This window comes from Prionailurus viverrinus, chromosome D4, assembly GCF_022837055.1.
Source record: "Prionailurus viverrinus isolate Anna chromosome D4, UM_Priviv_1.0, whole genome shotgun sequence".
Lineage (NCBI taxonomy): Eukaryota > Metazoa > Chordata > Mammalia > Carnivora > Felidae > Prionailurus > Prionailurus viverrinus.
The window spans coordinates 62,602,622-62,619,403 of record NC_062573.1 but is presented as its reverse complement, the minus strand read 5'-3'; the positions used below and the strand labels follow the sequence as shown (position 1 = coordinate 62,619,403).

Genomic DNA, 16,782 nt, shown 5'->3' with positions numbered 1-16,782 from the left:
TGTCTCTCTCTCTGTCTCTCTCTCCTCAAATATAAATAAAAACATTTGAAAAAAAGGGCTTTCAGATTAGTGAAAGCTGTATTGGTGTCAAGATAGACACAGAGAGAAGTCTGGGGACTTCAAATTTCATGGGCAGACTAGACATAGTGTAGAATTCTTCAAAATAGATGTCATAGCCTTGTCCTTAAAGAAGCTCGGGGTGCATAGATTCACAGCAACATGCTGTCAGCATTGAGTGACCTCAGACAACAATTGAATGAACATATAGGAAGCATACAAATGTCCCAACTTTGCCATCTTAGAGGACTATGGTAGGTCAGTGTAGGACAAATCAGGAGGAACAAACAGCCCTCTAGCTTTTATGTTTGCCAAAGAAAAGTGGAGACATCACCATGTACCAAAAATTCCATGAAGTGGTTTCACTGGGAGGAGGGAAACTTTCAACCAGTCCCGAGCCATTCAACATGGACAGGGGATTGATAAGGTTTCTGGATGCAACAAGTCCAAAGTGGTCACCAACTCGTTTGTCTTGTCTGTACCCTTACTATTCTTTCTCATATGATGCAGGAATGATATGCCCTCCTCAGTTCAAGGATGGAAAGTATTAAAAAAGAAATCCGCATGAGATTTATGTGAACATGTAGCATTTGACAAGAAATATCACACCTACACACAGAGGTAGATGAATAAAACACATTGGAAAGATTATATCACAAAGCAGGTAAAAGTCAAGACAACATATTTCTCCAAGAAGCAATCTGGCAACATATACTAACACCAAATATATGTGGCACTTTAGTGGACCTAGAAAACCATCTTATAGAATTGCACTGTCTAATATGGTAGCTACTAATAATTGAATTGTGGAACTATTTCATATGTGGAACTGAGGAACTAAAATTTTACTTTAACAACTGATACTCATTTCAGTTATTGGAAAGCTTTTGAGTGTGTTTGGAACAATTTGGGTGTATGCATTTCCTTTTCAACTGTAAATTTTATGGAATCCAAATACAGACCGAGTATTGCCAATAAAAATATAGTGTCTTAGTGTATGCTCTAGGTATAAAATATATACTAGATTTTAAAGGCTTAGTTCAATAAAAAGAATATAAAATAATTCATTAAAATGATAATATTATGGATATATTGGGTCAAATACATTATTAAAATTAATCTTACCAGTTTCTTTGTACATTTTTAAAGTGGTCACTAGAAAATTTTATATCACATGTGACTTCCGTTATACTTCTGTCAGATAGCACTGCTATAGAATAAAATCACTAATATGCAAAGTAAGTGGGCAGATACGATTCAAAGTAGTCCTCAAACAAAACCAAACCCCCAAAGTGGATCCTTGTCCTGAACGGAGTGGTTAATGCAGATACATAATATGTCATGGAGTATTATGATGCCTTTGAAAAAATTATTAAAGTTTTGCCAGTGGACTTGAATATTCACAAAGTATTATTATAGAAGAAAAGTAAACTATAGAGAAATGTGAGTAGCTCCAGTGTGGTAAAATCCTCAATGATAGATATGTTTATAAAATATGACCCGAACGTGAAAGTACAGAAAGGTATATATCAGATTATCTAACTAGGGTTACCCATGTGTGTTAGGCCAGAGACAGGGAAGAGGAGGGAAGGAGAAAGAAAAGATATTTAACTCTCTCTCTTTCTTACAGACACCACACACACACACACACACACACACACACACGTGTGGGAAGGGAAGGCTAGAGCTAGAACTATATATAATAACTTGGTAGGAATGTCCAAGGTATATTGACAAGTGAAAAGAAGTTGAAAGTGATATGTAAGTAGACTCATTCTAGCTATGTAGAAGCAACAACTCCTCAACACTCTTATGTGTGTTTGAAGAAAGGTCTGTGTGTGTTTGTCCCTTTTTACTACAAATGGGTATTACATTCTGCACTTGAAAAAAGAAGACTTGAAAAAACAGGACAGTGAGGATTAAGTTTTCCTTGAAGTAAAAGAGTGTGGAGAAGAGCCATCAACATCCAAAGAACGATAATGGCAACAGGTGGACTTTGCAAATCAGTTGGCCAGAGAGGCACGCTAGAAACAACAAATTTCTTTGAGAAGGAATAAGAAGAGAGTTTCAGGAATAAAACAACATAGGAAAATACAAAGAATTAAAATGAGGAAAAAAAGTTAGAAAAACAATAGTCATAGTAGACCAGAGAGAACCAACATATGAATAACTGGCACCCTTGACGTACTACATCACGGGCTTTTATGAAGGGTGACACAAAAAACACAGAGAGCAGAGGGAAAAGTCATGCAAATATGTTTTCCTAAAATAAAGTCTAAATTTTGCAAGGGCACATGAGTTCCAAGAATAATTTGATACAAATGATCAATAGTTAGAAATATCCTAGTGTATTATACTTGAGATAAAGAGTCTTTTCAGGGCACCTGGGTGGTTCAGTAGGTTAAGTGTATGACTTTCTCTCAGGTCTTGGAGCCTGGAGCCTGCTTCAGATTCTGTGTCTCCCTCTCTCTCTGTCCCCTGTCCCCCTCACACTCTCTCTCTTTCTCTGTCAAAAATAAATAAACATTAAAAAAAATTTAAGAATCCTTTGGGTATTTAATTTCGTCCTTTACCACCACCACCACACACACACACACACACACACACACACACACGCCCCAAGGTATTTACATATATATTTCAAAAAATTGTGCATGAACAAGAAAGAAAGCATAAATAAAATAAATTACTTCAGGTATTCCCAAACTTTTTCCCGCATTTTTTCTTACTTGTGAATCACCTTTTGGCTCAGTCATTGGTATTTGTGTTTCCTCACAGAATGTGGTCTTTGAGCTATTAAGAGAATTGGCAATGAGCATTTCATTAAAGAGCACCCTGCCATTGACTCTGGATTCTTCTTCTGACACATATCAAATCTCAGAACCCATTAAGGTTCTTCTTTGATACTTAGTAAGCAACTTTGATGCTGATTCTTTCCTGGTTAATGGAAGTATTGGTGGAAGGGTTTCAATAACCAGGAATTATTCCTCTTCTCAAATGGTCCTTAAGTGGCCTTTTGAATGAAAAGTAGTGCCATTTTCCTGTGTTGTCACCAGTAACATAACCACATTTATGCATGAGTAGGCTTTCAGTTACACTCTATAACATGTTGACACATTGAAGGGAAACATAGAAATCATGCATCCACATAGTATATCATGTTGTTTCTTCAAAGTACTCACTATCCCTCCTGAGGACAGGATAATTCATCCATAACCATGACATTGTGCTTGTCATATGATTAACTTCAGGTAATGGAAGGTAGTAGAAGTGAAGGGTTCTCCCTAGCAGAAAATTTAAGGGCCACCTTTCCCCCCGTCCCAGTATACCCCACATAGTGGCTGCTCCTTTAGCCTGGGTTCTGGAAGTGAAGACAACATGAAATACAGCCCAAATCGACCCTCCATAAGCATATGGTGTGAGGGGAAAAATAAACTTGTAAGTCACCACGGTTTTTGGCTTATTTGTTATTACACCATAGTTTGGGGGTAAGCTGACTGGTCTAAGCACATGGGATTTGAAACCTGGTTTTAGAATGGTCTAAATGTAATCCTGGTGCACTCTTGATTTCTGTAGGACCTCCCCAGGGCAGGCAATGACTGGGTGATAAACGATTCTCCATGTGAGATTCAAGGTCCAGGTGAATGCAGTGACCTCCCCTGAGATGTTTGAGAAGTGAGCCACTCTGGGTGTGGCTGAGCCATAGTCCCGTTGTCATGAGCAACCATTTATATCTGTATTCTGGTCAAACTATCATAAAATTCTAGGGTCAGAAAACATCTCTGGGACTGGAGACACATCTTGAGATATCATAGTGGTTGTCAGTGGGGAAGGGTTTGAGGAAGGGAGGGCTGGAGAGGGGGATGATGCTGGAGATCTGCAGTGTTCATTCCTGTTTTTCTTCTTTCCAATGAAAGCTGATTCCATGATGGGAATTTCCATCTGTGAAGAACAGTTTTTCTTTTCCTCCCCAAAGTAGAAAATTCAGCAACTGTACCTAGAGTTCTGTTGGAGAAGTAGCTGAACTCAAAATGCATTAGGGATCCAACTGCAGTTCAGTGTTGGTGGAGTCAGCAATATGCAGCAGCCCCTTAAAGAAGTCAAGGTGTGGTTTCCTCCTGGGATGACGTCACCAGGACCATTGACAATAGTGCTGGTGGAAAGTGGAATAAAACAGTTAGTTGAGTCTTTGAAGACAGAGACAATAGATGAGCAGAAGATGACACATTAAAAGTAGCAAAGGGCAGGAAGCTGATTTCTTCCCTCACATTCAGGTTAGGGTGGATTAAGGACAGAGGCACCAGAGAATTAGTTTTTGACTCTGAAATCCTGTTTGGCCTCAAGGATTCCCCCTCTGTCTTCCAGAATAAACAAAGAATCAATCCTCATAAAACACCTGCACCTTAAGAAGGGCACCTAGGGTAGGGATATTGATTTTGCAGATAGAAACTATAGAGGGTGAGAGTGGCCAGTAAGGGTCACTGGTGGTCCGTCATGTACTGTAGCCCAACATCATCACTGTCACCATGTCGTCAGGACAGCCTGCACGGCTTGATCCCCTTGAAAGAGAGGCAGTACCAGCTAGCTAGTCAAGGGCATGGGCTCTGTGGGCAGAAAAACCTAAATTTTGTATCTTGATTGTCCTTACATTCATTTTGCTTGGGAAAGTGGTAGAGCCTTCTCCAGCCCCAATTTTATCAAACACTAAAAAGAGCAATAGTTCCTAACTTATGCTGTGGTTTCAAGGTTTAAGTGAGAGAATTCATACAAAGTGCCTATCGCAAAGCTGGGGCATAAGAAATGCTTGCGCAGCACTAGCTAGTATTAGAGATCCTAGTCTTAGCTGAGAAATGTCAAAATGAAAGGTGGTTTAGAATTGCTGCACAAGTTCTCATTTTTAAACAGTTATAAAGTTATAAAAAGAAGTGGATTGCATCTTTAGGCCTAATATGTCTATTAATAATGGCAGAAGTTATAACCAAGAATACACTACCTGTTCAATAGACTTTGACAACAAGATACCACCTCAGTGGTGTTTGCAGGCGAACTGGAATTGAAGGCATTCTCCAAAATGAGATGGCAGTTGATGTCTGCTGGGGTGCTGGAGAGCATCCCTGGAAGTGGAAAAGTGCCATTTATTTTATTAATTAATGTTACCGAGCCTTCCTTCTGTTCTTAGCTTCTCCACCATGCTCTGCACATTTCACTTGGCAATATGCTCAACAGCAGCTCTGCCTCTCAGCTTTCTGCGGTGGCATATGCTGCACATTTGGGTTGGAGGCATGCCCCCCACCCCCACCAAAAGCTGCCATTCTGTGGATTTGGGGAGATAGGACACAGAGGACGGCAGGCGGTACCTGCAATGCAGGCTGTCATGAAGCAGGCAACGGTCCCAGCGATCAGAGCTCTCACTGCCCCTGAGGCGATATCATGCTTTCTGGAAGGAGCCATGGATGCTGGGGAACATGAAAATATGGGATTAATGTTGAGATCGTTAATTAGAATTCCAAATTCCCAGCCTCTGAGAACTGTTCTGAGGCTAGGCATGTCAGGTCAGTGACTTTTCTTTTTTTCCAAATTAGCTGGGAAAATCAAGATTCAAGAGCTTAGTGATGAATTAGCTGCATGTCCAGAGAAGTTCTCTGGCATGGGAGGAAGGGAAGAAACTTGTTCATACAAGAAGGCCCAGAGGCTTCCATTTTCTTTTTATTTTTTTTTAAGTTTACTTATTTATTTTTGAGAGAGAGAGAGAGAGAGAGAGAGAGAGGAAAGGGGATGCAGAGAGAGAAGGAGGGAGAGAATCCCAACCAGTCTCTGGGCTGTCAGTGCAGAGCCCTACACAGGCCTCAGACTCACAAACCATGAGATCATGACCTGAGCCGAGATCAAGAGTTGGACACTCAACTAACTGAGCCACCCAGGCACCCCAGACTCTTCCATTTTCTACAGAGGAAACAAGTCCTAAGTTTTATCCTAAATTTCACCACAGTATATGGAGGGCATGCAAGGCCAAACAAATTTCAAGGAAAGATCCAAAGATCTGCAACTCATCGTCACCATCTACTTCTGTGCAGACATCACTAACTATTCACAGCATTTTCCCACTTTCATTGGGCCTCAGAATCCTTCCTCACCTGGCTGATAGAAATCTACTGCAATTGGCATACAAAGTGGAACCTATCTCACCCCTGGGTGGAGAAGAACTTGTACATTTGGACAAATTCTTCCTGAGGTTGGCTTGGATATACATGGGAAAACTATATTGCAGAGCAGGGATGAAAAATGGACCCCAAAGGATTTATTCCTGTCCCAGGGCCTTTTTTTCCCCTGACACAAATAATGTTACAGAGCAAGATGGATATTGAAAGTATGTTTATGTTACATACATTGTTGAAGTATATTCTTTTCACTTACTGAGTCCGCCGATCACTATTCCTAGGGAACCGAAATTAGCAAAGCCACAGAGAGCATAAGTGGCAATTGTCTCAGAACGAATCTGTAAATAAGCATAAACATATATATGTATACATGGTGTGACCCAGCTTAGTAAATCTGATATCCTAACTAGGCTTCCTTTTCTGATTATGAAATCAGTATTGGCGAGTAAATGTGCAGTGTGTGATGTCAAACACCTGTTGGTTTGTAGACTCTTTTTTTCCATTTCCCGTTGAATTTTGAGAGAGAGAAAGGGGTTGTGTGGATTCAGAGACTCTCTATAAAGGAGTTGGAATTGGTAGTCTTGGCCTCTACAAACGCTACTTTCTGCCCAATAACTTTTTTTTTAAGTTTATTTAGTTTGAGAGAGAGAGAGAGAGAGAGAGCGAGCAAGAGAGCACAGAAGGGTCAGAGAAAGAGAGAGAGGATCTCAAGCAGGCCACGCACTATCAGCATGGAGCCCAATGCAGGGCTAGAACTGGTGAAATGTGAGATCATGACTTGAGCCGAAGTCGGAAGCTTAAGTGACTGAGCCATCGAGGTGTCCCTGATGAAAACTTCTAATGTTCAGTATGACCTGGCCACCTGCTATAATGTGCCAGGCACAGTGCTAGCTACTGAAGATATAAAGTTGGCCCCAGAAAATACTCACATTACATTTGTGAGACAAAGGACTTACTTAGAATGTATAAAGAGCTGTTATTATTTATTTATTTATTTATTTATTTATTTATTTATTTATTTATTTATTTATTTATTTTGAGAGAGAGAGAGAGAGAGAGAGAGAGAATTCCAAGCAGGCTCTGTCCTGTCAGCACAGAGTCCAATATGGGGCTTGAACTCATGAACCTTGAGATCGTGACCTGAGCCAAGATCAAGAGTCGGACATTCAACCAGCTGAGCCACCCTGGTACCCCAAGCTGTTATAATTTAATGAGAAGACAAGCACCCGATAAAAAACAGTTAAGGAGATTTCACAAAAGACATGTAAATGGTCAAAAAGCACGAGAAGATATTTGACATCATTAGTCACCAGGGAAATGCAAATCAAAACAATAAGATACCACTAAAATGGCTAAAAAAATTGGACAATACCAAGTGTTGATGGGGATGTGGAACAATTGGAAATCTTGTACATTGTTGGTGGGAATGTAACAGGACACAGCCTGTTTATAAAATACAAACATACTCGGCAGTTTCTATCAAGTTAATAGGCATAGCCTGTATGACCCAGCAATAACACTCTTTGGAATTTTCCCAGGAGAAATAAAAACATATGTCCACAAGAAGATTGTACGTGAGTGTTTATGGCAACTGTATTCATAGCAGCTTCAAGCTGGAAGCAACCTGTCCTTCAACAGGCAAGTGGATCAACAAATTATGGATATCCCTAAGACAGAATACTACTCTGTGGTAGGAAGGAAAATAATGGATGCGTGAAACAAGATGAAGCGAGTCCATTTGTATGAAATTTTACAAGCAAAAGTAATTGAGAGTGAAAGAAGGGTCAGGCTGTCTAAGAATGAGGAGGTGGGTGGGGGTATTTTTGACTGCAACTTGCCAGGAGAGAAAATTCCTAGCTGTGATAGCAATGTTCTATATGTTCATTGTGGTTGTGGTTACACAGATGATACATTGATCAAAACTTGTATATACACCAAAAAAGGGTCTTTTTTGGTATGTGAATTATACTTCTGTGAAAAGGAATTATATTAATAAAATGGAAACTCACAGATATCTTAGGAGTTCCTTTCATGCTGGCTGTGGTAGTGTGCTTGCCTTTCTTTGGTCCCCAGCTCTAACCATCCCATAGGAATATTAGGTGCCCCTTTAGAAGTAGGAGAATGAATGAGTCCTTTCACAGGGCAGTAGGAAGATGGAAGGTAAATTCACAGAAGCGTGAACATAGCCCTCTGGCTCTATTCTGATAGCCAGGAGGTGCTGCTCAGGACAGATCATTCTTTCTCAGTTTGAGGGACTGACCACAGGACACTCAGAAGATTCAGTGGACTCTATGGTCCACCAGAAGGTCACCCAGTCTGGCAAAGGCACCCACACAACTGAGGCAATTATTTTCTTTTCTAAAATCCTGAAAAATCTATGATTTGGTTTAAAGAACAGACCGGGAAAATACTACATTCAAAAGTAGTGGTGCCTTTTTATCCTCCACCCCCCACCTCCCCAACTAACTGGATTTTTTAAAGCTCACATTCAAGACTCAAGTGGTCATGGTAAATTTTTTGTTGATTATAAAGACCCTCTTCTCTTTCGTGGTTTCTGAGAATGCCTTTGTTGAAATTTTCAATCAGTGTGCATATTGCAGGCAGGAAAAAATATTTCAAGTATCTGAGCAGTCCGCTGTTTCCGGAAAAGCTCATTGTCATTCCCTGCTCTCTCTAGTGCTTTTCATTTAGTTCAATAAGCTTCAAAAACAGGCAGGCTTATTAAGAGACTGTGGGGAGGAAGATGGCACAAAGTGCTTGAGATTCCTCTTTCCTCTTTTTGGAGATCTGTGGGAAGGGGATACACAGATGTGGCCATGTAAGGTTTTAAAATAAGAGGAAAAGGAGGCTGAAACGATTCCACTTTGCCTTCCCCCATAAATGTGCAAGATTACGTGATGGGAAGAGCTGCACTGGGAAAATAATAATGCATCATGCAGTTCTTGCACATGAGCAGAGATATCATACGTACAAGGACAGTCATTGCATTACTTCCAATGGCAGAAAATGGATAACAGTGTCCATCAACAAGGGACTGGTTAAATTAAATAATGGTGTGTTCATACCATAGACTACTATTTCACAGACACTGATGGGGAAAGGGATCTGAGGCAGGTTATTATGTGCAAAGAGCAAGTTTAAGAACAATGAGCGTTATGGTTACAGGGAGAAGAGCTGAGTGGCAGAGATATAGGGGGGTGACTTCCTTTTCCTTTTCACCTTTTTGTGCCTTTTGAATTCTGTATGATGGTATGTATAAATTAAGTGTAGACAAATAAATATACAAAGTATTACTTAAACATTTTTTTAAAATTTACATCCAAGTTAGTTAGCATATAATGCAACAGTGATTTCCTTAATGCTTCTTACCCATTTAGCCCATCCCCTCTCCCACAACCCCTCCAGCAACCCTCTGTTTGCTCTCCGTATTTAAGAGTCTCTTATGTTTTATCCCCCTCCCTGTTTTTATATTATTTTTGCTTTCCTTCCCTTGTGTTTGTCTGTTTTGTATCTTAAATTCATCATATGAGTGAAGTCATATGATATTTGTCTTTCTCTGACTAATTTCGCTTAGCATAATACCTTCTAGTTCCATCCATGTAGTTACAAATGGCAAGATTTCATTGTTTTTGATTGCCGAGTAATACTCCATTGTATATATATACCACATCTTCTTTAGCCGTTCATTCATCTATGGATGGGCTCTTTCCATACTTTGGCTATTGTTGATAGTGCTGCTATAAACATTGGGGTGCATGTGTCCCTTTGAAACAGCATACCTGTATCCCTTGGATAAATACCTACTAGTGCAGTTGCTGGGTCGTAGGGTAGTTCTATTTTTACTTTTTTGAGGAACCTCCATACTGTTTTCCAGAGTGGCTGCACCAGTTTGCATTCCCACCAGCAGCACAAAGTTGTTAATGGTAGCCATTCTGACAGGTGTGAGGGGGTAGCTCATTGTGGTTTTGATTTGTATTTTCCTGATGATGAGTGATGTTGAGCATTTTTTTCATGTGCCAGTTGTCCATCTGGATGTCTTCTTTGGAGAAGTGTCTATTCATGTCTTTTGCCCATTTCTTCACTGGATTATTTATTTTTTGGGTGTTGAGTTTGATAAGTTCTTTATAGGTTTTGGATATTAACCCTTTATCTGATATGTCATTTGCAGATATCTTCTCCCATTCCATCATTTGCCTTTTAGTTTTGCTGATTGTTTCCTTTGCTGTGCAGAAGGTTTTTATTTTGATGAGGTGCTAATAGTTCATTTTTGCTTTTGTTTCCCTTGCCTCTGGAGACGGGTTGAGTAAGAAGTTGCTGTGGGGCCAAGGTCAAAGAGGCTTTTGCCTGCTTTCTCCTCGAGGATTTTGATGGCTTCCTGTCTTACATTTAGGTCTTTCATCCATTTTGTGTTTATTTTTGTGCATGGTATAAGAAAGTGGTCCAGGTTCATTTTTCTGCATGTCGCTGTCCAGTTTCCCCAGCACCACTTGCTGAAGAGACTGTCTTTATTCCATTGGATATTCTTTCCTGCTTTGTCAAAGATTAGTTAGTCATATGTTTGTGGGTCCATTTCTGGGTTCTCTATTCTGTTCCACTGATCTGAGTGTCTGTTTTTATGCTACAAAGTATTACTTTTATTTTGGGAAAGAAAAGACGATGGGGTAAGGAAGAGCTCATTTTGCAGATGACATGCTACGTACATATTCTGACCTGGACAACACTGGGTTTTGCTTCAGGGACCCAGATATTACGCTTCAGTCATGTGTTGCCTTTTCCAGGAGATGCTGTCACATCCCCACTGCTTGTTGGTTGGTAAACAAAAACTGCAGGGACTCATCCCCATTTTGTCGACCGGAAATAAGAAATGGGAAAAAACAAAATGCTTTTGCCATTATGACTCAACAGTAGCAGAAGCTACTGAATTCCTGTTTCCAGATCTCTCCTGTGGGTCGGACTCTGGTGGGGGCTCACCCTCAACTCAAATCAGCTGTTGTGTCTCTGTTCTCTTAATAACTGTTCACAAGCCCGCTCAGTACTGCTGGGATCGTGAGCTTGCTCAGCTCATGAACAAAACTACTTTCTCCTGGCAACTGACAGTTGGGGATGGAAAGCAATTCACTTAATTTAGCCTATTGTTTACTTTTGGCATGGAAGCACACTGGTTTGTGGCGGCATCCAAACAATGAAGACATTCTGCCAAGCTGCACTGCATGGCCAGTTGAAGAACAGACATTGAAAAACAGGAGACCTACAGAGCCACTGTATCCGATGTGTGGGTCAAACGACCTGGACCATAAAACACAGATCAGTACTCCCCTGGAGTGGGCAGTTCCATTTGTGTAGTATATGTGAGTAAATTTGCATGTTTGGTCCTTTGCTGGGAAGATGGTAGTGTTGTCCAGTGGCAGGCGATTTCAGAGCCTTGGGCAGCATGATTTTCCTCCTCTTTCCTTTTAAAGCTGAATACAGGCCTAGAACCTTAATTACAAGTGGCTTTTAAAAATTTTAACTTTGTTTTTTAATGTTTACTTATTTTTTAGAGAGAGAGGCAGAGTGAGAGTGGGAGACACAGAATCCAAAACAGGCTCCAGGCTCTGAGCTGTCAGCACAGGGCGTGTATCAGGGCTCGAACCCACAAACCATGAGATCCTGACCTGAGCCAAAGTTGGACGCTGAACCGACTGAGCCAGCCAGGTGCCCCACAAGTGGCTTGTTTCAATGAGTAATGGCGGTGGTCAGAAATGTCCACCATTTCCCTAAGACTTTCCACGTGTGTGACAATTCTGTTCTTCAGGAAAGTAAACATTGGAGATGTGGCTATATAATATGACCTAAGTAATGGCTTCCCCTGAGTTCCCTTAGCCCTTCCAAGGCCAAGTGGACATGACCATCTCCTTACAGCCTATTGACCTGAAGTCCTGACACCGTTACAGGATGTTTATCTCCAAAGTTCAGACCACTTCCCAAGATTTTCTCTTCCCTCATCCACTTGTGTCTCACTACTTCTTTAAGATGTCCAGGGACTGTCTTGCATTTGGGCAGTTCCTCAGAGTTCATAGAATTTCAAAAGCTGGAAGGAAGAGACTTTCAAGATGATTAGACTATGAGCACATGAGGGCAGATGCCTTAGTACTCCTTCCCTCAGTGCATAGCTGCATTGCAGATAGGAGGCATATGGCAAATATTTGTTGATTGATTGATTCCAGTCCCAGTTCATATGACTCTATGTTAGGATCCACAGCTCTCAAAAGTAAATGATCACAGTCGTAAGGATTAGCTGTGTTTCTCTACACACACACACACACACACACACACACACGGATTAGTTCAACGCCATTGAAAATTATGAGGTACTATGTTCACTATGAGCCCATGAGATCAGAGACTGTTTTGTCCTCTGTTGTATCCCCAAGTGCCTATCTTGATACACAGAAGCACTAGTACTGTTCGACGAGTTTATGTATGTGATGAAGAAGTATTGAGAAATCAAAGCATTTACTCACCGACATATATTGCTGCACACCATTCACAAATTTGGGTCCATCCTCTTTTCTTAAGTTGATCAATTTTGAGAGGTGTTCATAAGCCACAAATTCATTGAAAAATGTCTTATAGCCTATGAGCTTGGCAACCATAAAGCTGTCTTGCCAGTCCACTCCCATCATGAAGGAAAAGGGCATGAAGATGTAGGAGCATATTATCTATAAAACCCCAAAATAGATATTTTATTAGAATGGTGATTTGTTTCTGGTTATTCTGCCTCATGCTTGTGATAAGATCCCCCACCCCTGCTGCTGCGTCTCCTTTAAGCACAGAAATCCCTTCACATTGTCTGACCTATCTCTATCCATTAGGAGTCAAGGTTGGCATTGGTAACCTGGATTCCTGGCATGAGGTCAGGAGAGAATGGCTGTATGTTGGGGGAAGGAGGGTGATAGGGGGTGGCAGATACATGACAGGCATGTTGTTAGGGAAGGCAATTCACAAACCTATTTTATTTTTAAACACATATAGGCAGAAACAAAATGGAGAAGAGACATGATAGAATTATACCTCAAAACTCAGTTGTGGGTAGTCAAACATGTTTCCAAACCAGGACAGGGCTGCATTCAAAAAAGACAACAGGGCGAGGAAGGCAATCAAGTTCACAGCTATGTTTGCCACTAGGGAGATGGATGAGGATGCTCCCTGCGTTGCAGCTTCTAGGAGGTTCCTTGAATCACTTTATTAAAAAATAGCAATTCCAGAATTACCCAGGTGTTGTCAGCGGACGGACATCACAGGTGTAGAAATGGCATGATCAGAGCTCACTTGTTTGGACAAACTCTCAGGCTCATGCCTGGGTCAAAATACTCTTCTAAATTCCATGAAATCATGATGGCATTTATAATTGCTGAATGTAGGTGATGGGTATATGGGTGTCTAACTGTTATACTACTCTGTTAATGGGGGAAGGATTTATAGTTAAAAATCTGTGAAAAGATAAAAATATTGTAGATTTAAAAATTGTATGAAGGTAGCTACTAGAAAATATTTATAAAATATTCACAGTATAAGAACTAATAATTCGAGGAAGGCCTGAATATCCATGACCTCATTTAAGAAATGGAATATCACCATCACCTTTGAGTGCCTCTGTTTCCTTAATCTCATTCTCTTCTCTTTAATCTCAGAGGTACCTGGCTCCCTAGAAATTGCTCATCATTCCCCTTCTTTTTATTTTTCCTACATCATTTTATGCCTAAATAATATGCTGTATATATTTACACATTTGCTAACTTTATAAGTGGAATCACACATATTCACTATGTGTATTCTTTGACAACTTGCTTGTCACTCGTGGTTCTGACTGTCCCTACATACAGACAAGGAATGAATCTCAGCAACATGTTCATTGGTGGATTCTGTCATTTAATTAAATTCTTTTGACTATCCTAAATCCCTTTGTCTTTTTCACCCCTTTTTCTTTCTTTTGCACAGGGCAAAAGAGAATGAATTGAAGAGGGGTTAAAGATACTTATACCACACCTTAATTCTCCTTGTTATATAAGAAACTTCCAGAAATGGTTGTCCCATGTCTTTCCAATGGTCTTAAGTCTGGGCTCAATAAACATATATATTTAAAATGAAATATCTACATTGCACAGTTAAGGAAATGTATTGACATTCAAATATTTGGGAAGTTTTTCAAGAATTAAAAAGAGATTTTTGTGGAAGTCTAGTGAAGTCTAATAGTCACTGGGAAATTAAATTCACTTTAATACCATAATTTGCTGTGCTCTCCGATTAGCAACTTTTTGCTGTATTTTGAATTTGGACCCCCTTCCCCCCACCCCCAACTCCCCAGCTTGTATTAAGTAGATGAATGCATCCCACTTACCCACTTTCCATTTTCATGGCATTCTGGAGTGTTATTTTAGGTGTTTCTGTCTCAGGCCAAAAGAGTTTAGCCACAGCCAATGATGCAGGTGCGGACATGACTGAGGCAGTTAACAAGTGGGAGGCTGAAACCTGTGATTTCAGGAGAAAGGAGACCAACTGAGGTGTAGTCTTTCTGTTGTGTTCAGAATGAAAATGGCCCGAAAGGCTTACAAGAGAAGAGAAGGGCAGGAATTGAGCCTATGCCAGTAAAGGGTTTCTTTGGAGGCTTGGAAACACTCAGTGAGCAAAGTCGGCATGACCTTGGAGAGTCAGAGGGGGAAGGGAGGAATTTGTGTTAATTGACCACATCCTTTGGGGAGAAGCATAAAACCGAAATCCAATCATTTCAGAATAGAATTAATCCTGTGTTGTAAGAACTTCCAAAGAAGATTCCTCTACCTCTCTGTTGACCTTTTGAATGTTTAAATAGTCCCTAAAGCCCATATTTCACTACATCATCAATGCAGATAGGGGAAATATCTGGGGATGCAGGCATGGATAGATCCCTCTCTGTCTTCCTTTTGCTTTCCTGAAATCCTTGGTGCCTTTATACCAGATTCATTTATCCAGAGTCCCTTTCATCTGTAAGTTATTTTGTTTTTGCATTCTCTTCCTCGTATTTTCAGAATTCTAGAATCCATACATCCCTCCCCGCTCCTATTCCATCCTGCACATTTTTGCTGGCAGCATTCCTACGGTTGTGGCAGAGTGGACCATCCAGGGATTCAGTAGAACTGCTATTCTAAGATCACTTTCACCCTTTTTCTCTTCCCTGTCCCTGTTGGTTGGCTCTCTGAGGCCTGGATGAAATTGAGGAAAAAAAGCCCATCTATCTTATAAGAAGTATAAGTCACCTGGGTCACAAAGCTGCATGTTCTTCCATTTCTCCACTTATAAGCCACATGGCTTATAAGCTCTGTGCTTGGGACACATGCATCAGTTGTGTTCTGCAGCCCTATGCCACAGACCACCAGCTCTCAAACTGGCTGTCAATAATATAATATATATTAATAATTAATAATTATATTAATTATTATATTAATATTAATTATATTAATTAATATATTAATATATTAATACATATTAAGAGATTCTGGTTTAATTACTCTGTGGTATGGGCCTGGGCATCAGATGGTTCTAATGTGCAGAAAGGTTTGAGACCCACTGCACTAGCCACAGGTCAGAAAACTTTCTCTATGAAGGGCCAGAGAGTAAACATTTTTGGCTTTTTCAGGCCACAGCTACTCAACTCTGTAGCATGAAAGCTGCCAAAGAGAAGTGAAGAGAAGTAGCTGGTTTCCTGTCAAACTTTAGTTACCAAAAAAGGGAGCAATTGAGTTTGTCCCAGGGGCCATACCTTGCTGACCTCTGGTCTACACTGCCTTTACTAGAGACAGTAATAGGGTTTTTTTTTGTTGTTGTTTTTACATATTTGAATGTTCAGCCAAAATAAGCTCATAATATGATTTCATTCTGCCACATTCGGATATAATGCATGTTTAGGTGGCAGGGTTTTGAAAGTGAAGCCACAAAGCTCCTCAGGGTCTCTCCATTCAAATGCCAAAGGAACCACGACCAAATATTCAGCAAAAAGGACACTCTTTTGGCCTCCTTATCCAGCAGCAGTGGTAGAGAAAACACAGAAACAACAGCAGCAAAGAAAGAAGAGGTTGAATTTTCCATAAATTTATCTTCAAACATTCTTACCCCGAAAGAAATGTATGCACCTAACACACTTCCAGCAATGGTAGAGAACCCAGCGGTCATGATTGCATGGAGTTCAGACTTGGTGATGTGTGGTAAGTAGGGTCGGACCAGCAGTGGAGACTCCGTCTGGAACAAAGTGAGACCAGGTTAAATGTCCCCTTTTAAATCTTAGGAAGGTGTTCCAATCTACTCAAGATTCCATTTTCTAAAGCAGTATTTCTAAGAGTGAACCACAGACCAGCTCCATCAACATCACCTGGGAACTTGTCAGACATGCAAATTCTCAGACTCAATCGCTTCAGCAACGCTGAGAATGGGACGAGCAATCGTGTGTGAACAAGCCTTCCAGGTGGTTCTGAGGCATGCTCATTTGAGAACCCATACCATCGATGTCTGGGTCATTGAACTCTGTCAGTGTGCATATAGAGTTATGTGTGAG

General features: G+C 40.5%; 1 protein-coding gene across 1 annotated transcript in view; it reads right to left on the bottom strand.

Annotated features, from left to right (window-relative positions):
* Positions 1–3,005: 3,005 nt before the first annotated feature.
* SLC28A3 (solute carrier family 28 member 3) overlaps positions 3,006–16,782 on the bottom strand; it is a 55,404-nt gene continuing 41,627 nt past the window's right edge. The window contains exons 11-18 of the mRNA XM_047830531.1: positions 16,344–16,469; positions 14,596–14,726; positions 13,269–13,437; positions 12,719–12,916; positions 6,472–6,553; positions 5,415–5,513; positions 5,051–5,171; positions 3,006–4,210 (exon numbers count right to left, since the gene is read on the bottom strand). Of these exons, the coding sequence (XP_047686487.1) occupies positions 4,084–4,210; positions 5,051–5,171; positions 5,415–5,513; positions 6,472–6,553; positions 12,719–12,916; positions 13,269–13,437; positions 14,596–14,726; positions 16,344–16,469 (1,053 nt within the window). The 3' untranslated portion in view covers positions 3,006–4,083. The remainder of the gene's footprint in view (positions 4,211–5,050; positions 5,172–5,414; positions 5,514–6,471; positions 6,554–12,718; positions 12,917–13,268; positions 13,438–14,595; positions 14,727–16,343; positions 16,470–16,782) is intronic.